The 24,859-nt window shown below is 45.1% G+C and overlaps 1 protein-coding gene and 1 long non-coding RNA gene across 2 annotated transcripts in view; both read right to left on the minus strand.

Moving 5' to 3' along the window:
• ROCK1 (Rho associated coiled-coil containing protein kinase 1) overlaps positions 1 to 3,982 on the minus strand; it is an 84,825-nt gene extending 80,843 nt beyond the window's left edge. The window contains exons 1-2 of the mRNA XM_082753348.1: positions 3,902 to 3,982; positions 3,148 to 3,778 (exon numbers count right to left, since the gene is read on the minus strand). Coding sequence (XP_082609474.1) covers positions 3,148 to 3,240 — 93 coding nt within the window. The 5' untranslated portion in view covers positions 3,241 to 3,778; positions 3,902 to 3,982. The remainder of the gene's footprint in view (positions 1 to 3,147; positions 3,779 to 3,901) is intronic.
• A 12,442-nt stretch (positions 3,983 to 16,424) lies between these two features.
• Positions 16,425 to 23,231, minus strand: LOC309874819. Its single transcript, XR_014316919.1, has 3 exons — positions 22,742 to 23,231; positions 21,979 to 22,034; positions 16,425 to 17,351 (listed from the first exon to the last, which is right to left on the minus strand). It is a non-coding gene; the product is annotated as an uncharacterized lncRNA (long non-coding RNA).
• Between the last annotated feature and the right edge of the window lie 1,628 nt (positions 23,232 to 24,859).

The raw sequence follows: 24,859 nt of genomic DNA on the forward strand, positions 1-24,859 counted from the left end.
GCCTCATGCTAAATCAAGCCCGCAGAAGTCACAAAGATGCAAACAAATTTAGTTAAACAGTTGCAACTTACAGTTTTCTGGCTTTGCTTTTATTACAACCCTGTTTGTTTTCCCTTTCTCTTATGCACTTCTCCCTCCTGTGCCTCAGCTTTATTAATTTCCTTCCTGCGCCATGTAAATTGAAGTCCTCACTAGGTCTCTTCCGTTTGCTCTGTTGTCACAGCTCCTCTCCCACACCTTCCTGAATCTGTAACGCACCTTCCTTTCTAGCAGACCTTCTCCCCACCTGCCCTTCCCCCAGCCGTCTTTCCTTATTGTTCTCACACTACTTCACATATAAATTTAGGATGCTTCTAGCACACAGAAGCTAGCTTATGACATTCACCACAAAATAAAAAAATAAAAAAGGGGGTTACAAAACTGGTTTGAAGTTTATTCCATACCTGCCTTCTACTCTACAGGGGCTACAAGCTGATGAGGGACGGAGGGATGTAACAGCAGGAGTGGAAACAAGATAAAATAAAGCTAAAGAGTAGAAGTAAAAAGCTGAACTATCTTAGGAGAAACCAAGTGCATTGCTAAGACTGCTCCTCACAACCAAAAGCATGTTTCTTGAAACTAAAGGAACTCCAGCGTTTCAAGCCTGTATGTATAGAATATCAGATGCTGAATTTAAAGCATCTGTTCAATAGATGCTTTCTATCAGCCATATGTTACAGCTCCGATGAGTTACCTAACACCATTGCTGAGAAGTGAAAAAGTAAAACCAATTCACGCCTTTACTCAAAAGAAAAGGGGTGTTTAGATTTTAAAGATGTTATAAAATCGGATAAACATTTTTATTGACTCTGATTGTATAAACTTGTTTTTGTTTCCTTTGTATTTGTACTGGGCCAAGAGACTGACAAGTTTTCTTAGCCTGAGGAGGAGGGGTCATCTTAAAAGATACTTCAGGTGCAGATCAATTACATCTATACCTAAGCACTTCTTCCTTTAAAACACACCCATACAGATTATGATAATTTAATAGATACTTTATATCTTGAGCTAGGAATGACACCGGTAGCGTGAATCTTACCACGCAGTGGTATAAAATACTTAAACTCTTTAGAAGGGGTTTCATACTTCAATTCTGCAGAAAAGAGCCCTAGAACTGATGAGAGATCAAAGTCCAGCCAGAAAGTGATACAGTGACCAAACACACACAAAAGCAACCTAATAGTTCACGTGCTTTTTTTTTTTTTTTTTTAGAATATGCACTTTTGTTGTAAAAGAACATTACCTGTAACTAGGGCTAACAAAAAAATAATTCTGATGGCTGTAATGTAAGAATCTGCCTTTAAAAGAACACTCAAAGGTATGCCAAAAATCCCAGAAAATTTCTCAAGTCTCCTTTTAAAGGACATTCTTAAGATCTGAGACGCAAACACACGTTCTAAAACTTAACACAAGCATGACAGGAAGCATCCCAATGAGTTCATTCCCAAAATGACTACAGCTTAGCTCCAAATTCTGACTAAAGTAACAGAAAAGGGGCAAATCCTTAAACTGATTAAAAGATCACGGAGTACAGTTAAAAAATACTATCAACTGCATGCCTGATATCTGAAAGCTCATTAGTACTGCTGTAGGAAGGCCCCCCCGAGGTATCGCCAGCATCAACACACAGACTAGGAAACTGAGTCGTGGTTAATGCAAAAACTCTGGCCTCTTAATTCATTTTATACCCTTGACTTCTGCCTATAGAGGCTGGGTGTAATAGAAGATTTGACAGTGCTGTCCTAAGTCATCAGAACTGACAAAGTATACCCTAAGCATCAGATCTGTTCTCATTAGCTGTGGCTCAAAGATGAAAGATATGTAAACTAGATCAAAAGCAGCAAGTTAACTGGAAGATGCAGCGCGCTGTCCTTAGCAGCAACAACATCCGTGAGGCCCTGCTTTTACCCAGGGAGGGAGTTTGAACCTGTCAACACCTCCAAACATCACAAATCAGTAAAAAGCTAGACAGAGTACACACTGCCATGCACTTGTGCAGTCTTCCATGAGGTTCTTTTCACCTCTCCACTGCTTTAGGCTTACATGAGCTACCTGGTAAAAGCTGTATAGGGGAAGACTAAAAATGACTATTAGGAAGCATCTCCACCCCTCAGTCCCCCCATAACAGGGGAGTTCATCCTAGGCACCAATTCAATTTACTTGTTCTCTTTGTGACAGCAATAGACAGGGAAGAAGGGGACCCACCTACACACTTCCGAACTTGTATCACTTCCTACAAAGAAAAGAAATTCACTGGTTTGGCATAAAAGTAAGAATTACACTTTCCTACTTAAGGATATCTCTAGGCGTATCAAGGCACCCATCTGCATCCCAAATCCTGACTGGATTTGGCAGACACTTTGGCAAGGTATTTTTTGTAATCAGAAGTAAAGTACCACTCACTTTTGTGCAAGCAACTGTCAAATGGTATTGGTTTTGTGTCAGGAAGTGTTGTGTTTTGCTTCCTTATGATGCAATTACAACACTGACAGCATTGCAGAGAGCCACTGAACCATCAGGTATGATCACGTAGGGAGCCAATTAGCAGGCAATTGTCCACCCAGCACACCAACTCTTTTGATATGCATTTAACCCCTCTGTCGTGACTATCGTGCCACCTGCAAGGGTGTATTAATCTTTCAGCTGTATTTTACGTGGCATTAGTGCTTGCCAACGTCTACGCTAAAAAGGAAGCAGTCAGTGCTGCAGTGCTTAACCACAACATGAGAGGACTTCGCTCTTAAAAGGGGTAAACACTTTCAGACAGGGAATTGGTAGCAAAGCTATTTACAGTCGTTTGCTCGCACAGGGGACTGGCACCGAGGAATTACAGCTTTGCACAAAGCATCCGCTGGTGTCGGTGAAGTAGAGAAAGGTGCGTGAAGTGAGAGGGATGACAAGCCTGAGGCAGGACCAGGCGAGCTCGTCCTTGGCATGAAATCCACTCTCCCTCGCAGAGAACTTCACGCGCCCATAGCTCAACGCTGAGTAAACAACACACCAGCGCGGAGCGGAGCAGTGACTCAGCCAGCAGCCGGAGATTCAGTCCCACAGGGTAAGAAATTTGGGGCGGACGGCTGCGGGGACCAGCAAGCTGTCCCTACTCACCAGCAAGCAGTCCACGTTCACCTCGGACTTGGGGTCCTTTAGAGTCACGTCGATTTTTTCGAACCGCGCCTCAAAGCTCTCCCCCGTCGACATGTTTCCAGGGATTGGAAAGGTCCCCTTTATCCCAGAGCAAAATAAGGTTAAAAATAAAAAAGAAAAGGGAAAAAAAAAAAAGAAGAGGAACAGGCACAAAAGAGAAGCCACGCAGCCCAGGCCGGGCTGGGGCGCGCTCCCTGCGGGCTCCCTTCAAGCCGTGAGTCCCTGAGGCGAGGGGGGCTGCTCCAGCTCCAGCTCCAGCTCCTGCTCCTGCTCCCGCTCCCCGGGGCGCCTCAGCGCCGTGCAGCCGCAGGTTTCCTCTCCCTGCCTCCTCTGCTCGGGCCCCGCTGCCTCAGCAGCCGCATCCTGCCGGCCGGGGAAGGCGCCCTGAGAGCCAGCGTAGCGGTTCTGGCTGCTGCTGCTGCTCCTTCCTCCTCCTCCTCTTCCTCCTCCTCCTCCTCCTCGTCGTTGTCGTCGTCGTCGCCCCGCAGCAGCAGCAGCAGCAGCCGGCGGCGGGTCGGTGCCAGCGTCCCGAGGGCGGCAGCTCTCCCTCCTCACCACCACCGAGAGAGGGAAGGTGCAGAAAGCCACGAGCCTGCAGGGAGTAAAAAAAAAAAAAAATGAGAAAAAAAAATAATAAAAATATGAATTAAAAAAAAAAAAAAAAGAGGGAGGGAGCGCTGCGCCCCCGCGGGTGCCGGGCGGGGAGGCGGCTCACCTCACGGCGCGGCGGCCGCCAACATGTCCGCCTTCCTGTTTGAACGGGGGGGGCAGGCTCGGCCAGCACGGGCCGGCGGCGCGCATGCGCGGCGCTGCCCCCCCGAGGGGAAGGGGAGGCGTGAGCGCGCCGCTCAACGGTCGGAGGGGGCGCGCGCGGCATGGGCCGTTAGGGGCGGTTAGGGGCGGTTAGGGGCGGTTAGGGGCGGGGCTGCTTTCCTACCCCTCCCCACACACACACACACGCACAGCGCCTTCAGGTGTTAAAATGGCCAGCGCCTTGCTGTAAAGGTCGCTGGAAGCGGTGTGGGGCGGCAGCTGCCTGCTAGCTGGCTGCGTTCGGAGGAACAAGAAGCAGCATTCTACGTTTTGCCTTTTTTTGTCCACAACTGCCTTCATATATACATACACACACGTATATATACACAGAATCACAGAATTTCTAGTTTGGAAGAGACCTCAAGATCACCGAGTCCAACCTCTGACCTAACACTAACAGTCCTCCACTAAACCATATCCCTAAGCTCTACATCTAAACGTCTTTTAAAGACTTCCAGGGATGGTGACTACACACACATATCAGAGACTCATTAAGGTTGGGAAAGATCTCCAAGATCACCTGGTCCAACCACTAGTTTCACTTACCTGAAAGCCTCATTTTCTGCTATGTTACACAAAACTATGTTGATGATTTATTTGATACAGTTACATTCATTAGGTCCAACAAAGTAATATGCATATATAGCAATGTACATTGTATAAAACAGCAAATAGAGAATCACAGAATCATTAAGGTTAGAAGAGCCCTCCAAGATCACCTGGTCCAACCATCCCCCTACCACCACTGTCACCCACTAAGCCATGTCACCAAGCACCACGTCCAACCTTTCCTTGAACACCCCCAGGGACGGTGACTCCACCACCTCCCTGGGCAACCCGTCCCAGTGCCTGGCTGCTCTTTCTGAGGAGAAATGCCTCCTCATATACACATACATATATATTTATAAGAATTACGTACACTTAAAGGGAAAATGCATGCTGTAACCACGTCATGCTCGTGTTTGCTTTCCCTCGCCTTGTGATGGCCATTACCACAGCTCTTTGTTTGGGAGGGTTTGGTCGCGCTTGGAAATGGAGATGCTCCATTTCAGCAACCACGGTCCGCAGAGAACATCCCGTGTGCTCCGCCAGCTACAGCATTAGGTCTTGTGGTCACTCCATACATCATACAGCGAGTCGTCCTTGAAATGCAAAGGAAATGCTCCTTACAGACCTGATATCAAACAAGGTGAAAATCACTATTAGAGATGCAGAGCCTGATTCGCATCGCTTTTAGGCATCTGGTTTAACCATTAAACATACACAGGTATGATGCCAGGCCTCAGCAGGGTGATCCCAAGCCTCTAGCTGAAACAATGCAAAATTCATGAGGCCTGTAATAGAGAAAGGAAGAGGAGGCCTGAACCCGCAGCTCGCAACCCTGAGTCATGCTCCAGATGCTGCTTATGAGTTTTGTCCAATGCATATGTGAAAACATATAGGTGGTCTTGGAAACACAAAACTTCTTCCATCCTTTCCAGGCCTCCTTTCCACAAAGCAATATGGATCGTGCCCCCTTTTGCCGAGTGCATCTTGCATCACTTTTTTTACAGTGGCCCAGCTTTAACAAAACAGGCAGGGAGAAGCACTGCCCAGTACCCCCTCCAGCAATTTTGGTGAGGGAAGCTGCTGTGCTTGTGCTCAGCTGCATGCAGTGTATTTTGAGCATGGCTATCAGATTGGGCTTTTCTCACAAGTATGGTAAAGTAAAAATGTCTGTCTGTCTGCCTCAAAACGCAGGAGAATTTGCGTGGGAGGTGCCTCAGCCAGCTGTCTAGGAAACTGTGAGCACTGCTTTGAAAATGTCAAGGGGAGCAAAAGGGAAAATAAAGTCTAATTTTAAAAACAGTTAGGGGTTAAAAGTGTCTGGTGAGATAAAATGCTCATGTTGTAACTCCAGAGTGTAATCTAATAGTTACTAATCCGGTGAACACTCATTCGCGTTTGCTCTTGAAACAAATTTTCATGAGCTGCAGTCAGACTGTTTGTATCTTTATGATAAGGAACTCGCGTATTTCTAGCTTTGGACACTTAGGAACCATCTGAAGTTCCATCCTAGATAAGCAGTCATAATGCATCGAACACAATGTCTTACTTTGTGTTTGCTTCCGGATAACAAATAAACTAAAAATGGATAATTTCTCCTTCCTGCGTTTGTTGCGTCCCAGATTTTGGAATTTAGTTAGCTTTTGTTGGGTGAAATGGCAATTACTCGACACATGTTTCACCTGATAACGCTGAGCTGATTAAGCTTGCAAGCCTGAAAGATCTTTTTTTCTCTCTTCAAAAGCATGCAGCCTCTGATACGGGAAGGTGTCTCTGCGTTGGCTCGTGTCCATGCTTTGTACACTGACAAAGTGATTTCCTCAATAAAACAGGAATCATAGTCCTCGCATGCATGTTATCTGCCTATTTTGTAAGATATTTAAATGCCTCTGTTATTAGTGTGATACAAATATGTGCAAAATTTGACAAACGTGTCAAATATGACAAATACTGAAAATTATGTCAAATTGACACTGACTTAAGAGCTGATTGCTTGACACAGATCACAATTTCCTATTAAATACAAAAGTCAGTAAAACAATTACCACATTATACAATAAAAAATACATGTAATAGCATTTATCACGTAAATAACATTCTTGTACTCTACAGTAATAGGACTTCAAATCATAGCAGGTTTCAAGGTCACTTTCAGGACATTAGCAAAAAGCAAGAGCAAAACAGCAGTGGAGTACGTGGCAAATATTAGCGGGGCCCTCTCTGAGCAGGCACCGTGACTCCCCACACTGTCACAAAAAGAGGTAGGGACAACTAAGTGAGAGACCCCGTAGTAAGGTTAAAGGCCATCTCGATTTCGATTTCTTAGGTCGCCGACTGTGAGTCTTTAAAAAGAGTACACCCACAGAAAGCGAGAGAAGGCGAGGATTCGCTAACTTCTGATGTAAGTACTGACTTCAGGAGAGTTACACAAGGCAGAAATAAGTCCACATCCTGTTCACCATATTAGGCCAAGTTGGTAACGTGGGACCTACCTTCCCATTCAACTTCCTATTTAGTCAGCATGAAACCTGCAGCAGTTAAATCACGCTACATGAAGCCTGCCTTTGGTCCACCACCCTTTTTCCTTGTTTGCCATACAATATTGACTCAGGTTTGCCTCAGCTCTAGTCTTCAAGGCACTTAATGGTGTGGGCCAGTATCTCTTGAAGCTGAGTTGAAGGCTGTGGACAGCACACACAGTCCTTAAGCAAATCGTTTTGACAAACTGTGCACCAGAAAGGCCTTTGACAGGCGCTCTCAGTATTCCAAGCAAGGACTGGTGGCACGTCAGTGTATCTGAACTGCCCTTAGGTAATGACAAATTCACGCCAACACTGAGTTCTGTGTACCTGCAAAATCTGAAAAAAGGCTGCGCTAGGCGGCGAATGCTGGTAGCAATAGTAGCTGGAGGCTAACTAAAAGCTCCAGTCACGCTGCTGGCCGCAAGTCTTCCCTTGCAGGCTGCATGCTGGAAAAACTGAAGGAATTACAGACTGTAGGTTAGAAGTGCAAGATGCTTGAGGTAGTGAGTACGTTAAAATGTGGCACCAATGGGAGTGAGAATACCGAGAAGTGACAGATATTAGTCATACATAACACTTAGTACAGGAGGAAAAGGCATTTTGGTTCTTCCAGGATGAGGAAAAATGTAGGAAGTAGAACAGAATACAAATAGAATAGAATAGAAAGAAATTGCCTGGACAATAAAAATTGCTAGCAAGAAGAGACAAATTTGAATACAATCAATCAAAAGAGAATTTGGCTTGGATATACTCAACCAAAGTACTATCTTTCAAACCTCTGTAGATGCTGAAACCTTGCAGTATATACCTATATAGACAAGTACGTGTCATTAATGTTAATAAAGATGGAGGGCTCCAGGCACATGACCTGGCATATTCTGATGTGTCCCAGCTCCTGGACAAAGTTTCCTGCTCTTTCCCCTTCCAGCACCGTGCACCTCCAGGCACAGCGGCACTTCTGCTTTGAGCTTAGCACTGGAAACCTGGGGAGAAACCGGGGAGAACCTGCTCCTGCAGCCTGCATGTGGTGAGTGATGAATAAGAAATGGGGCACCTGGATCTTTGTTGGCTTCTCTTGAACGAGCTAGAAAAAAAAAAAAAAATCACCTTTTGGAAATTTTGCAGTGTCCTGGTGTGGGCCACTGAAAACAAAGCGTTGCAAGCCGGGAAGTGAACTGGATGGGATCGTCTGCTCCAGTGCAAACACAGATGTGTCTGCTGCCAGCAGACAAGGGCATGGTTGTATATACAGCTCCGCGTAGACCCTCCCAAAGCAACTTGTGCTGCATCTGGGAAGGAGGGGAGCTGTGAGCCCGGAGAGAGATAGCAATCCACAGGGTAAATATCTGGTCACCAGATGGCTCAGGCCAATATCAACCGCGAATGCGTATGCAGCGTAGGCTCCCTGTGCTTTTATGCTTTAAAAGCACAGAAAAAATACTGTGACCAATGTATGGCAAAAGCTCACAAAGCGATTTTAAATCAAATCAAAACAAAATTCCACTGGAATGCTGAAAGCTTCATACCTCAATAAGGACTATTTCCGTGGCAAATACTGTTTTCCCACTGAAGCCACTTGGTGGGTACAGAAAACGTTAAGATGCCAGAAATTCTTCTTCTGCCCTGGGAAAAAAGCTTTTTTATTTTCACTGTCCTGGAGCTTAAAAATGGCCCAAGTACTTTGTGCCTGAAATCTTCAAAAACCCAAACAAACTCAACTCTCAGTCCAAACAAACAAACAAACAAAACCAAAAAACACACATGGAAAGCTTTAGCCTGAAAAAATGGTTTCAGAAAATTAGGATTATATTAAAGCAGGAGCTAAAAAATAATCTCCTCATGGTATCATCTATCAGGGTTTTAAACAACAGGGAATTATTTGTATCTTTTTATTTCCAGTATACGTAGAGTGATTACAGTCATTATAGACCTCTTTGTAGATTAAGCTATCATGAGTCTGACTTTCTGCTATTAATTTGTTAGCTATGAATCATCTACAAGATTAAGAATTGTTCTTCCTACTTCCTCAGTTCTTACTCCTAAGCTCTGTCCCAGAACAATTTTCTCCCACCCCACCTTATTCCTACTTCACCCACATACACATATCACATTTCCTGTGGCTGGATTTGTTCTGCAGTCCTTAACTGAAATTATTCTTCTGAAGGCAATAGTTGAAAAGTAAACCAGGCTGAGTTTAAAAGTAAATTAGCTTTGATTCTCCTGGCTTTAGTTTTATGTATATTGCCCTAAATATCTACACTGCCTGTAAATGCTTTGCTCTTTTGCTGAATACTGTGTCAAATCCATTAAAAAAAAAGTGTTTTTATCTTGGGCCTGGGAAATATTTAACAGTTTCAGGCTTCAGCAGATAATTAACTTTTAAATTACACATTCTGTAACTTTGCTGGAATAAAAGGTGCTGGCTTTATATGACCCTTCTGTAGACAGAATGATGGAAGTCGCATTTCTTGACACTCATCACCGTCAAAAGTTTTTCAAGACAAGTTATAGACAACCTTTTAATATCATGAAGTTTCATGTGATTGTATATAGTTTACATCTTACTAATGAACATAAAACTTCAGGCATGCAAATGGCACCACGTGTGCAGTTTTTAAAAATCCATGTTTCAAAGTACTGCCTGCGAGATACTTAAAAAAAGATCATTTTAAAAAGTTTTGTCACCAACAAATAGTTTGAATTCATGTCAACTGCAGGAATTATAAATGAGTCAATTTAGCAATTTCTGGGGGCCTTAAATAGTTAAATCACAGCAACTGAATTACTGGTTTTGTTCATGCTCAGGACGTTCTTGAGTTCTTCTGCTAATCTCATGCCACTACGGATAGTCACCTAATTGTCATTTTACACCAGCATGACCACTGTAGTTGTGTTTCTGGAGCTCTATACACTTACAGCACATCTGTATGCTTCAAGAGAATCTAGTCTTAAAGGACAGAGAAGATTTTCATTGGATTTTTATTATAATTCAGCTTTCATTTGACCATAACAATCCAAGAGGTGTAAATGGAAGTCTTATAGGTATGATCATACACGGAAAACTGCATGTTTGAAAGTATGGGTGAGGTTTCTCGGGTCTAGAATCAAAGGGTTAACCTTGCTTTTTCTTCTCTCCCTCCCCTCCTCAGAGATAAAAGACACCAAACTTCCTACCTCTTGTTGCAAAACACCCTACATGTCTGTTGGGTAACTCAGCTCTTACTGCTTGGAAGGGGGTAATTTAATATCAGCTTTACCTCGTTATTACTCTGATTGCTTCAACTCAGTGGTACTGCCTCAAACTGGTTCAAAAGGAAGAAATGGGCTCAATGATTCCTAATCTGATGAGAGCAAAACCAGCCTGACAAAATGACAACCAAGGGCTAGGACCTGGCCTCTTCCTGAGGTTCATTTCAAAAGTGGAGTAGACCCAAAGTAACACGTCCTTAACTTCAAATTTCTCAGGCAGAGGGAAAAAAGAAACTCAGCCTGCTTTTTCCACAGGGCCCAAGTTAGCCCAGGCCTGGAGAATGGCAAAATCATCCCAAACTGTCCCTGAGCACGTGGGGCACCTGGCGCATGTTAGGAGAGCTTCCAGCCGGGCTGGTGGTGCAGCCACCTCTCCCTTGGGCACAGAGCAGGATTTCAGCCCCCCAAGGGAGGTTGGCCCCACTTGCCCAGCACAGCCTGCCAGTAACACCAAATCCACAGCAAACTACCCAACCCTATGGCAAATTTTGGATTTCCCTGCACATTCAATGCATGGGGTGGGTGAGCGTGCAGATAACAGGCATTATTCTGAGCTTGGTCATAAGGAGAAAGCAAGGAAAAAGAAAAAAAAAGTGTTAGAAACAGTCTAAAATACTTGTATGAACTTAGTTTTGTGTGTCCTACATTTTGGCTGGAATCTCTTCACCTTTCTGGAGTGCCTATGTCAGTGAGAAATTTTTTGAAAGGGCAGAGGGCTATTTAAAATCCTGAGTCCAAATCTTGTGCTGTAATCTCCTGAAAAGTCATGTTTATCCTTTCCTTCAGAGCAGATGCCTAATGACACAAAATAACATTTCGCAGTCTGACATAAGAATAGATTAGGCTGCCCTGTAAAGCACTGGATTAAAAAAAAGTACAAGCTGATTGACTCATTCATGGCCTGTGGCCATACAAATGCTTGCCAAGTTGCTTCTAGACAAAGTTGTGGCACCTTCACCACAGAAACAAAGGGCTGTGTGGCAAGCAGAGCTTTCCTTCAGGAGTCTTGTGAAACAAACACGTACCCGTGAAAATGCATATGCAAAAGCAGTGTTTGCAAAGAGCTACGTTATTACACTTCCATAATCACATATTCCTCTCCGTATGACCAATGAAGCTGTAGAGTAATTCAGCACTAAAATAAGTGTTTTTCAACACATTGCTAAAACTACATGTACTATACCCAAACCATCGTGGAGTCTGGGCTTGCTTTCGTGAAAATGTCCTGCATTTATCTAATTTTAAGGAGTTCCCAGCACTCTGTTGCTGTGACCATGCCACGACTTCATGCTCGTTATGCTATCTGTGCCATAAAACACCCACAGTAATCCCTGTACCTGCAAATCTGTGTGCTGGAAAGGGAATTGCAGCTCTGCCCCCACAAGCTTACCCAGGCCAGCTTCGAGCTAGCTACCTGAGGTACCGACAGCAGGGAAACCAGCCTCTGGGAAACACCTCGTTGCTTGTTCTGGCCCCAAAGCCCATCTTGCTGCAGTTTCGTGCAGCTGTGCTTCAGCCCCTGCATTGCACGACCACATCTGCTGGTCGTGTAGGGCACAGATAGGGTAAGGCCGCTACCCTCACAGGAGGGTAAAACGATGGCCCAGGACTTAAACTCAAGACTTTTTCACTAAACCAACCTCTGGCTCTGCAACGATCTGGTTCCTCGTCCTTTCAGTAGTTTGAACGTAGCGATTGGAAATGTAAATCCAACCAATTCTGAAAATTCGTGCAGTTGTAGCAGTCAGTGGTCACTGATGTTATCTGCACTGTGGGGAAATACGCCGAGAATGTCTTGTGGCCGATATTTTTCCTATTTGATGACCACATGATTATTTTTGGTTAGCTGCTACTATTTCCTTCTTGAGTCATTCCTGCAAGGCACTGAAACACTGCAGCCAGCAGTGACTGCGATCTCTAAATCAGATTTGCAAACCCTCATCGAGAGCATCCTCTGCTGAAAGTGCCTGCATCCTGCGTTTTGGCACTGCGAATGCTCCCCGTGTTTGGCATCTCGTTCAGCATCACTGAGGCTGGAAGAGCAGTGAGGGAAAGCCGTCAGGAAGGAAAGGGAAAGGAGGGAAGAAACGCCGGCCTCGTGCACAGGGGGGAGATGATCTGCTCCCGGCCAGGTGGAGCTTGGCGCTCCCACCCATCCGCAGCAGCTGTCAGATCGTTTTATGGGGCCGTCTTCATAGCATCCGCGTGAGTACAGTGGGGCTGCCTGGCTCTTCCGAGCACACTCTCTGCTGCTGACTTGGTCATGTCCTGAGCAGGCTGTTGCAAAACCCCGCAGACTCCCCCAAATGACTCATGTCTGCAGGCATGGATGTCTGCACAGCGGCGCGGAGCTGCGCAGGAAGCCCGGGGGCCTGCCACCCAGCACCACGCAGCAGCTTGCTCACTAAAAGGAGCACCTCAGTGGAGCAGCCAGGGGCTAGGGGCTCTGCTGGCCAGCTTCCACGTGACATTTAATGGGTTCACAGTGATCCCACAGCACCGTAGGGGCTGCCCCTGTGAAATAAGTCCCCACTCGCACCTGCAAGTGATTCCCCCCAGGGATGTGTGGTGCTGGAGCGTGGTCTGCCCTGTACCCCCAGCTCCCCGCACTTTGTTTGTGGCGTATTCTGAGCTGGCTGCTTTTTCGACCCACAGTGTGCAAGACTTGTCCCGCACACAACATCCTACCCCGGGAGAAGTAGCTCATACATTACTCATACATAATTTCAAAACTGTGGGTAAACTGGATGGTTTCGTGCTCCCGTAGACGTATGACTTCATCCTGTCTGTCTTGCCGACTTGCTACACGAGCGCTGCCAGATCTGCATGACGCTTCTGTGTGCTCCAGTGGCAGCTACGCGCTGCCTTATCGCCAGCTGAGCACGAATTCCTGCCTTATCACCTGCTAAGCTGAAGGATCAGTGCGTGCTGAAGTGGAGGAGCTGTGTGGGATCTCATGGTTGGTGTCTGCCGGTAAACTAACCGCAGCCAGTTCCAATAACCTGGCTTTTCTTAAAATTTTGTTTTGGTTTATTTTACTTACCATTATTTAAACAAACAACCAACAACAACAACAACAAAATGATTGGTATGACTAAATCAAAGCCTTCAAAAGCCCTGCAGACTAATACAGTAACCTTTGCTGTTACTGTCACTAAGGGATATGAAAACCTTAGGCAACCCAGCCCATTTGGAGCCCTACAATTTACACTCTAGCACCAAAACTATGAACAGAAATTGTTGCCTCCTGCTTTGTGTGCTTCCTCACTCTGCTTCCTAGCACCTCTTTCCAAGCCTGTATTGAACGATCGCTTTACTTACAGAAGATAACATCTATAAGACTCGTCTGGATTTTTTTTAATGTTTGTTCTCCTGTCGTTGCATCAAAAGAAAATAAAAAAATAATTACAAAGCAGCTGCTGACAAACTGATATTGAAAAATAATAGATAAATTTAAACATCTTTCACACTCAGTAGCTGCTTCTAGCACTCTGCCTTTATCCTCAGGCTTTAATTAAATCTCTCCCAGAAAACAGAATCTGCTGGTACTTGACCTTTGTTTTCAGCAGGCGCAGCACAAAAGGCATATAGAATCAATGACAATGCACAAAACGCAACACACTCCAGCTGTCACTCAGTGCAGCACAATGCTCAGCCTTCATGTGGAGAGACCCCGGCTTAGGAAAGGATTCAAATAAAGCCACGACTCTCTTCTCTAGGTCAGCTCCTGAAGAATCACGACGGCTACTTCAAGCTGACTACACACGGTGCAGTCCACCAGCACGCAACACAAAATGCTGCTGCAAAGGCAATCTCTTTTTCTCACTGCAAAAACTTCATCTCCCTGCACTCTTTATTTGCTTCCTTCCTGCCCCTTACCCCACCCCTGCGAGCTCTCCATCCTCTAGCAGGGCAGCCCCCGGCCAGCTTCTCTCCTCCTCTTTTGTTTCCCAGCTGCTCTCCCTGCATCTTTTTAGCTTCTCTTTGCAGCCACAGGGCTCTTCACAGAGGTACTTCACACTTTTTCTTTCTTTTTTCTCACCGACTCCTTGCCATATTTTTTTTCTTCACTTTTGCATTAATGCTTAGGGACATGGAAGTTAGGGGCAAACAGAATGGTATTAGTGATGAATAGCCACAAAAAAAGCGAGTAATTAATTCTTGCAAAACTCACTGGAACTGGTCTGAAAATTAATACTTTCAGCTAAAATGCAAACTGATATGAAGATCATTAATGGAAAGGATGGTGCCAAATGGCCTGGAACTGAACAGAAAAAGGTTGTTGAATGAGAAGATGCAGAGAACAATATTGCTTCTGGCCATGTTAACGAGGGACAATAAACCACACGTTAGATATATTCCTTGAATCAGGGACAGTTTCAAGTATTTCCTAAGACGGACACTCTTCTTAGCCCTTGCCAGGAGACCCATAGCTAGAAAAAGGTGCTCTCGTCCCACAGCACCTGCCTGATGGGCCTGTAACATTTCCCCCCATTGCTCTCGCTCATTTACCCCTCTGCGAGCCCCGGAGCAGCACGGGCACAGCTTCTATGGGAAACTCCTCTGCTTCCCTGAGAAAAGGAAAAGTTTTTTCTCGTGCCTTCTAGAGCAGGGTCTCCGGGCACAGCCCACAGCCCCGGTGTTCACAGTTTGGCTTCTAGCTTAAGAGTAACCTGGGCATTATTTCATTTCAATTTTTAATTCGCTGTGGGTGTGGAAGAAGCAACAAATGCACGCTAATGTATTTGAGGGAAATAAACAAAATGATATTGCAACTGATGTCTTGCCACCAGCAGCCTGCAGAAGGAGCATCAGCAGGTTGGCTTTGGCGTTTTCAGAGCCTCCATCATACTGCTCATGGTTTACGCAGCCAAGGGACCTCCACATTTAAGCTGCACCCCACAGCCCGGGTGGGACTGGCCCCACTTCCATGCTGTTGTTAACCACGGGCAGGTTACCCGGGGGGCACGTACACCAATTCCCATGATCTCTGCACTACGCCTGAGGACCCACCTGGTGCGATCAGGGGGGGAATCGCCTCCTGCCTCTGCTCAGCAGCCACTGGGGAGCTGCCCCTGCCTCCAGAATCACAGAATCACAGAATTTCTAGGTTGGAAGAGACCTCCAAAATCACCGAGTCCAACCTCTGACCTAACACTAACAAGTCTTCCACTAAACCATATCACTAAGTTCAACATCTAAACGTCTTTTAAAGACCTCCAGAGATGTTGACCCAACCACTTCCCTGGGCAGCCCATTCCAATGCCTAACAACCCTTCCAGTAAAGAAGCTCTTCCTAATATCCAACCTAATGCTGCCTGCGGCCCCTCCTCAGCTTCTGCACAAGCAGGGGCCTGATCCCGCAGACAGATGAAGAGGGAAAAGGCAGATGTTCTCCCGAAGGGAAAAGAAAAGAGCACAAACTCAAGACACATCCTGTGCCACGACTGCACACGTCTACAGAACATGCTCTGTGCTGCTCTGCTGTAGAAGCTGCCTCTCCAGGGCTTCCTTTCCTTTTGATTTCCCCTTTAACAGAATAGAGAATAGCACATCGGGAATCAAAACCTATGCCCTCCCCTGAAGCCCTCTGCATCTGACAGAACCCAGAAAAAGGCTGTTTTTCTCCAGCATTTTTACAGTAATCTATTAAGCTATTTCCAGACCACTCAAACCAAGAATAGCCAGAGAATGTCAAGTCCTTCGAGTGCACGGCTGTACCCTTCGGTTCTCTGCGAGACCTATTTCCCAACGAGCATTCGAGCCCTGACAACCACATCAGATGTCATCATCAATGTTGGATCAAGAAATGTAGCGTCCAAGACGCCGACAATTTCCCCCCTCATCTGGAAGGAGGTGATGTGCTACGCCGAGACCCTCAGCTCCTTCACATCACATGTGCTCACCACTGTTGTTTTTGTTAGTCTGTCTTCGTCCAGAGCTTTGACCTCTGATTGACTTTGAAGTTTACATACGAGGAAAAACAGTCGGGCAGCTGCTAAAACAAGCGAGGAGAGATCAAACGGTTCCGAAAGAATTAAAAACAAACAGCTTTTATCTGTTTCTTTTGTGTTTACCAATACACGAAGAGATACAGATAGATGGAGCGATACACCAACACGTATACATATATTTAAATGATAACATACAAAAATTACATTGAAGAATATTGTTTAGATTAGCACAGCTGAGCATTGAAGGATAAGGAAATTAGGAAAATTAGGAAATACCAGATTAAGATTGCTATGCTAATTTATTTCTGCCACTGGGTGTGATTATCCTGTGTTGTACAGCATGAGGCATGCATCCTGTGGGAAAGTCTGCAGTACGACTGTGTCATGGAGGAGTTTGTAAGAAAACATACGCGCGTGGGGAGGGACAAAAAGGATTACACCAAGAATCCCAAATTTGCTCTTTTCCAGTGTGTCAGGGTCTGGCTCTGCAGCTTAAATGGCAGTGCTTTAATGACTGGGGCACAAGGAACTGGATGTCCTAGACTGTTTATTAAGGAGAAAAAAGTGAGGTGGGGGGGGAGGCAGGACCCTACAACACAGAAAAAGAAATGCAGATTCTTGCCACTTACTCAGTAACATAAACTGTGTTTGCAGGCATTTATTCCTTCAGCTTCGGGGTGGAGATATGATGTCAGACATGAGTAGGAGTCATTTAGTCCAGATTCTGGAGCTGGGAGAGTGGTTAGGAGAAATCAGGTTTTGCTCCCTCTGCCTTACTAAACCTTCCTAACCCTCTTCCCAATTAAATATGCTTTGGAAATTTCGCCCTGCTTTTGCAGCGTGGTTTCTCCTAATGCTCCATCGCCCATTACTGCTTCAGTGTCAGTGAGATCCCACAGGTCTTTAAAGCAGTGATGTTGTCCAGTCATCCTACTGGCAGTCTGCCTTGACCTTTCCTGGAGAAACCAGCAAGAGAAAATGGTTTCCGACAGTGAATGTTTCAGGGAGTCTCACGCAGAAACTCCTAGAACACAGGAAGAAGAATCGTCACTGAGATGAATGACTTTGACTTCCAAAGGCCCTATAAAAAAAAAAAAAAAGTAAAAATGTTAAACTTCCCCAAAGTTGCTAAAGTATCAAATAAAATAATTCTGCAGATATCATACAAGTTAGAATCACAATCTAAAACAATGTTTTTGTTGCAGGTACAGCTCTAATGCCTCCTTTTGATAAGATCACCCCAGCCTGCACAACTCTGAAGTGCTCTGTGACTTGGGACAGAGGCAAACCCATCGGTGGGCTATCCTGCCACTCAACACTGCACATACAGTTCAGGTAATTTCCACAGCCAGATAATTCAAATCTGCTGTTTGACAAGCTTCAGTAGTGCTAACTTAATCTTGAAAGGAAAACTCATATTTTTTTCTATTGTAGAAGGATGCAGATCCTACTGAATGACAACTGTCTGCCTGTCATTCTGCCCCTCCGTCATAGATAATCCACAGTCCCTCATATAAACCAAAGAGATGGGCTTAATAAATTTCAAAAAGAGCCCTTTTGGGTAAATGGAAATATATTTTCCTATATTTTTTTTTTAATGTTAAATTTCACAGATTGTTACAATGGTCTTTGTAGAGCAGAGCATCAGTAGAATCATCTTTTAAGTATTAGCCTCCCAGCTGAAGCATTCTGTATACAGCTATCGTCTCTATCTATCCCTTGGGCATAAAGGCAGGGGAAGAATTCCTAAAGAAGGAAAGGAAATTGCATTGGTCAAGATCAAATCGCAAGTATGCATAATTCAATGGACTAATGACTGGCCAACAGATATCACGCCAGGAGGCTTGCCAACACGTTAATTGTCCAAAGGACTGGAATTTGATATTTAACAAACATCTCCTCAGTTTGGTTGTGGAATGAAAGTCATGACAGTTGCAAAGATTGCGTGTCTTAGTTGAATGTGTAATGGTGAGTAGCACTGAGAGAAATCCTGGTTTCAGATGAAAATCCCCTCTGCTTGCTATTATTGGTAAGGTTGCTGCACGGATAGGAAGTTCAGCTTCATAGCATCAGTATGTGGAACCAGTACAAGGCTCCACGGTTATCTTTGGGGCTTGAAATTAACTCGGTCTCTAGAGAAACATGTAATCTTGTATAACTCTTTCCACTTTTGAAAATGTCAGGTTGCATTATGGAGACAGCCCTACACAGCACAATGAAGCTGATCTTGTGTAGAACAACACATCTGGACGCAGAGCTGTATTTCCCCATCACTGCACATAAACTGCCAGTTTTGCAAGATGCCATCCATGGCCATTAATCTCAAGACATAAGAACCAACTTCTTTTACTGTTTTCCGAAGCAAAGACACCCATTGACAGTTCACTCAGTGTACTTCTGGTGAGTAAGATATTCCTAAATACAGAAGACTCTTCTAATCTGATGCTTGCTAGGCAGCTTGCTGTTCATCACCCCAGCACTGGGCAGAGTACATACATAACAAGAAAAAAATATCCCTCCATATAGGACAGAAAAAAAAAAAAATCTCACTTTGATAACTAGGATTTTATCCCAGATATTAAGAAAACTTTGATTAGAGTAATTGCTATCTGCACCTGTCTGCTCTTTGAGGGGAGCAAGCACCTCACAGCAGCCAAATAATAGTTTTCTAGGGGGTGAATGATACGGCCTTCCTTTCTCACTGGTATTTCTCCTTTCCAATGGACTGAGAAAAATCCTTCCAAGCATATGCTGAAACATCTGCTTTGTTGTAATTGTTAGTGTGGGAATGATATGAATGAATTTAGCTTCTGCTGTTGGGTGAAGAAGGTTAGAGTGCAAAGGGAATACTTGGAGTTGTCCAACAAATATCACACATACGCTGGATTACTGAAGCATATAGGTGATCAGCATTTCCCATAGGCATCTAAAAAAAGTGATGTCCTTTTCCTGTGACCATCTTCATTTCCTATCAATATTCTTCTGAAATAAAATTTGGTAGCTCGGTGTTCACCCACAGCCTGTGATTGTTTCAGTTTCCTCTCTGTATAAAACTACACAGAAAAGAAAAAAAAAAAAAAAGTAATCCAGGCTGAGATATGTGGATTTATTTCTTTCCTGAAGATCTTGTTATCTTTTTAATGATATTCCATGCCAGTGTTCTTGGAAATGAGTGTAAGATCAAATAATAATAATAAGCAACAGGAGCTCAGCCTGGAGACCGTAACACCTCCATGGACACCAGGGAACATCTTGTTTCTAACAGGCAGGGAGAAAGATGGTGCTGGTGCCAAGATTCATTTTGGCTCACTTGTGCTGAAGAACTTGGAGAGGGAGTAAAAAAGAAAAATACAAAACAGTAACAAAAACCAGGTAGGCCACAAGGCTGCTTACTGCCCTTTATTTCGCCCGCTGCTGCCTTTCTCAGCACTTAGAAGTGATGGATGTGGAGGGGGAAGGGAACAACCACAGCAGCAGAGCCCAGCAACACGCAGCCGAAACTGGAAACAGCGCCCTGCACACTGGGGCACGGCGACCAGCGGCCGCACCCGGGGCTGGGGATGACAGCCAGGGCATCACAACCCCAATGGCAGCTGGAGAGGCTGCTCGGGTGCTTCCACGGCAGGGCTCCTCCAAGCTCCGAGTCACTGAGGCACTGAACTTATTTCTCTTTCTTTACAGGGCAGAAACGTCAAGAGGAGGTGTCCTAAAGGCCTGGCACAGACAAAGGAGGGAAATTTGGGTTTGTGAACATATTTCGAATGGGTGGTGATCTTCTAGCCTTAAAAGAGATGAATTTGTCCGCTCTCCTGTTGGCTTTCCCTTACAGATGCTGGCTTGGGTCAGTCTCTGTGCGGACCTTGGCCACTAGCTTGAACTTGCCTTTTTTCAGGTGCCTGGCCCCCTCCTGCCTGCCCACACAGGACTCTTTCAGGGGAGGCCGGGAGGAGTGGGCCTGCTCCTCCTTACGCTGGGTGAGATGCTCAGGCTCTGTTTCATCAGGACTGGTTCCTGCCTAACTGCAAGCTTTCGTACTCACCACAGGCACCACCACCCATGGTAAAACCCCAGATCCTCACAGTGGCCTGTGAGGGAAATTACAGCTTGCCACTGGCCAGGCCAGATTCTTCAGTGAGACGTTTTAGACCAGGAGAGCTCAGAAAGGGAAGCCCAGCTACGCAGGGCCCATGCAGGTCTGAGCTGCCAGGCACAACGGGTCCCAACTCCCCTCGCTTGTGTTTGTGAGGCCTCCCAGTTTTAATATCTGACAGACACGATTCTCTGCAGCCATCCATAGCAGCTTCGTGGTGCGAGCACCATGGACCCAACCCACATAGCCTCAGACCTTTTTGCACACTGGCACCTGCTTGCTTTTCAAATTGGGAACCAGATGCTTTTATCCATGGACTTGTGCCTCAACGTGGCATTGCAGCCAATGTGCTTCTACTGAAAGTGGATCCACTTCTTCCCTGAGTTAGTTACTCTTTGAAGGCAGAAGAAATCCATCAGCAGGAGGTGATTCCTCTCCCTGTGCCCACCAGCTCCCGTCACCCCCAAATCAGCAGAAGAGGCTCCTTGTTTCAGTTTTCCTCTGAAATTTTTTCCCAGATCCCAGGATCAAATATTCCCTTGCTGATTTGTCTCTCAGATTCTACCATCTCTTCTGCTTTCTTCCATGTTTTTCCAACATTTACTGGACATTGGCCATAGTAGCTTCTTCTCTCAGGTCTGTTTTTTTTATGGGTATCGATTTGCTCTTGTGTTTGGAACGGAGGTTGCTGCTGTTTGTATGGTCAAGTTGCACAGATATCCCTTTCCATGGAACTGTCTCAAATGAGGGACAGCAATTAGCCAAATACATAGCTATTTAATATATAAAACACCCAAGTTTTTTGGAACAGTCTGCTCCTAACTGTCCTAGGCTGCTCATTTAAAGTTGGGAGAAACTTCATAACTTTTATCCCCGTGGTTTATTTCACAATAGGGATGACAATCCTTCACCTCACTAATTTATTACTCAGAGAAATACACATGGATGGGAATCTCTCAGGTACTGTAGCAGTGAGAAGCATGGAAAACCTGAGGGAGAAGCGAATATGGAGCCTAGGTCAGGGGAAGACCCGATGCTGAAAACCTCGGTTCTACCGCAACCTTTTCTTTCATTTCCAGAAAAAAAAACTTCAGCCCACCTCCCCATGCTGTGGGAGACGAGGGGATGACCAGAATAGGAGTGCTCACCACCTCCACCGATAGCAGAGATCCCCTGCTGTGGGAATCTCCAGTCTGCTGGAGTTCTGCACGCAGAAGCAGAGCAGACTTGGCAGACGGAAGAGTCTGTCCCTTAGGAATATCGACAGATGAATGTAAACTCAATTACCGGCCTTTTTCATTCCAGTCCAGTTACTTGCGCTGTATACTAAGTGCATCAGCATCTGGAGTCACTTTGAACAACAGGAGAAAGCATTTTCCGGTGCCAGAAGTAGAATTTTGTACAGTATTTATAACTTGTGAAATGTCAGGGGCTTGGCTACGCTTTGTTTCCCACCACCCTGAATAATAATAATAATAAAACACAATAAAGCAAAACCTATGCAAAAAGAACCATAATTTTTTTCTCTCTCTCTCTTTTTTTATTTTGTAGCTAAATGGCTGGGAGCCATAGCCTGTAAAGCTCGAAGGTGTACAACCAGCTCCTGAACTTTCCTTACCATTCTCCCTACCACCGCCATCTTCGCTATCCATTAACCCGGCTCATTATTGAAAGCTGAAAACACAAAAGAAGTAAACATCAGTTAACGAGGTTTGCACCTGGGGGTGGTAAACAAAACTGCTCTGCTCTTGAAGGGAAACTGGCTGCTGGATGAGAGCAAATCTCAGCCCAGAGAGGACAGGTCTGCCCGGGGTAGGGAGTGTGAGCAGGGAATAGGAAGAATATTTCAGCTTCAGGATTTGAGGTTTAGCTAGGGAATGCTGAGGAGAAACATCTTTTCCTAAATTTGTCCTTCCAATTAGAAATTGCACGTTTGTCTACTCCTTGTTTTCATCATAGCTGGAAGTAGAATTTGATACTAATCTGCTTCCTTACTCCTGCAGTTTGGGGCGTTTCAGATCCAAGCTTTTGTCAAACGTTCATCCCGGGTTTTTGCCTCAAGCCGAAAGAATCGAGACTTTGTCTTCAACTGAGTGAATCGAGACTTTGTCTGAAGTGCAGCAACATGGCGCACGCTAAACAAAACAAGCCTTTGTGTACCATTGTTATCAAAACATTATAACACCAGGAAACAGCTACACATGGACTTTCCTTTGCTACTTAACTGCTCCTATAGATCTGCTGAGGCTCAACTCATTTTACTTTTCAAGCCTCCCGCAGTAGCCAAATGCTTTGGAAAGGAAAGAAACCGCCCATAAAACCTTTTTTTTTTTCTTTACAAACTAGCAGTGCACGTATTAAAGGAGCGTGTTTTGCCTTACCGTTTCCTTCAGTTTCATCCACGGGGCCATGGATTTGCCTCACCCTCGGGAGCATCGTGGGCAGGAGCCCCCTGGTGAAGCGGCCCATCTGCAGTGCCAGCCCGAGGAGCTGCTTGGTGGAAGAAGCGTGCTGCAAGGTTTGGTTTCTGCCATGGAGCCTGCTCTCTCTCTCGGTGCTTTCCCCGGTGGTCTGAAAGAAAAGCGAGCTCTCTAGGAGCAGACCTCCCCGGGCATGCACCGAGCGCTGGGTTTCCTTCTTCTGCTCTTCTGGCGCTCGGATGGTGTGAGGATGGGTGCCACTGAAGCCAGTGGAGCTACACCAACCCCACTCAAAGGAGAATCGGCCCGTAGGTCTACAAAACATCTATCCCCATGACTTCACAGGCTTTTTATTGCTGCAAATACATAAATCTTTGTATCAACCGACCTCAAAGATCATAAAGCCCTAATTGTGTGTGCAGCCTACCAGGAATGGAGTGCTCTGCTGATGCATAAAACACGCATAGATAGTACACAAATACACGCAGCCCGGGCTTAAATTTAGCCTCAACCACACAAAAGATATCTTTATAACTAAGAATGATGGGAAGAAAGATCCCATTCCAGAACAGACGAACAACTCATTTTTTCACTGATCCTGGATTTGGCTGACCTGACTTAAATGTGACCTAAGACATTTCTTAGTGCTTTGGAAATTGCATCAACATGCTTGGGCTGGAGACGCCACAGTCAGGGGAAAAAAAAAAAAATGGTGATGCTATTTTTAAAATTCTGCTGTTCCTTTTTAAAATAGCACACTGAAATGTAAGTTTTCCTATAGCTGTAATTTTTCAGGCTAAGCAAACTCCAGTAATTTCAAAGGCAGTGGGAACAAGGGGTCACTTGGGGCCAACCAGTACAAAATTAACTCTTTGTTCTTCCCCAGGAAAACATTTCTTCGTGTTATTATGGTTGAAAAGAGACTGCTTATAAATTAAAACTCAAAATACAAATGTGAAATAAAATGTAAATATAAAATAAATATAAAAAAATATTAATTAAAGCAAGTCTTTTCTTGAAATACAGAGGGAAATGAAATAAAATATAGCAGTAGTGGTCTCAGTGGCATGTAAGAAACACTGTGAGGCGTTCAGCTGTGTATTTGCACAGTACCTATCGTTAACGCAGGACCAGATTTTGCCAGGTGACAGATGTCACTGGGTAGCTGGTGTCAACAGGAGGCTGATAGGAGCCACGCATGCCTTTCAGCAGCAGGAGGCTGCGAGCCACACCGTGTGCAAGCTTGTTCTGACATTCCCTTCAGTGCTGAGGACTTTGAAGCCTTCCTGTAGAAACGTAAAGATGAAACTCCTCAGTTTTAAAGGGAAAAAAGTCACCTTTCAGCAGCATGACACCCTCAAATGTCTTGCTCGAACAGAATGGATCCTTGTTTCATGCTTGTTTTGTGTTAGACAGCTAACAGATGTTTTATGAGCTAGCGTGTTAGGTGATTTTACCTCATATGCTTTATGCCCATACTTCAAGTAGCCCAAAAACATCAAAACAAAACAAAACAAAACAAAACAAAAAGAAATAAGTAGGCAGGACAGCCTTGCCATTGGGATGTGTTCAGCTGAAGGATGGACTCCTGGCAAGAGGTCTCACCTCTGGGCATTGCTCATCCCACAGATAAAGTATCTCAGAGTACAACTCTGCTCTCACTTGACATGTCAGCTGCAGCTCAGGTTTGCTGATTTCAGTAGGGACTCAGCTCCCATTTATCCAAAAGTCATTGGCCACCCCCCTGACAAGTTAGATTGTATTAGATATCAGGAGGAAATTCTTCGCTCAGAGGGCGGTGAGGCGCTGGCACAGGCTGCCCAGAGAAGCTGTGGATGCCCCATCCCTGGAGGTGCTCAAGGCCAGGCTGGATGGGGCTTTGGGCAACCTGGTGTGGTGGGAGGTGTCTCTGCCCATGGCGGGGGGCTGGAACTGGGTGATCTCTGAGGTCCCTTCCAACCCAAACCATTCTGTGATTCTATGAAGTCATAGGGCAGATTAATTCTTTCAAAACTTTTCAAGCATGGGAATAGCACAGAAAAACAAACAAACCCCAAGTGGCTTCCAAGTTGGTGAAGT

This window comes from Aythya marila (genome assembly GCF_965140915.1).
Source record: "Aythya marila genome assembly, chromosome: 2".
Lineage (NCBI taxonomy): Eukaryota > Metazoa > Chordata > Aves > Anseriformes > Anatidae > Aythya > Aythya marila.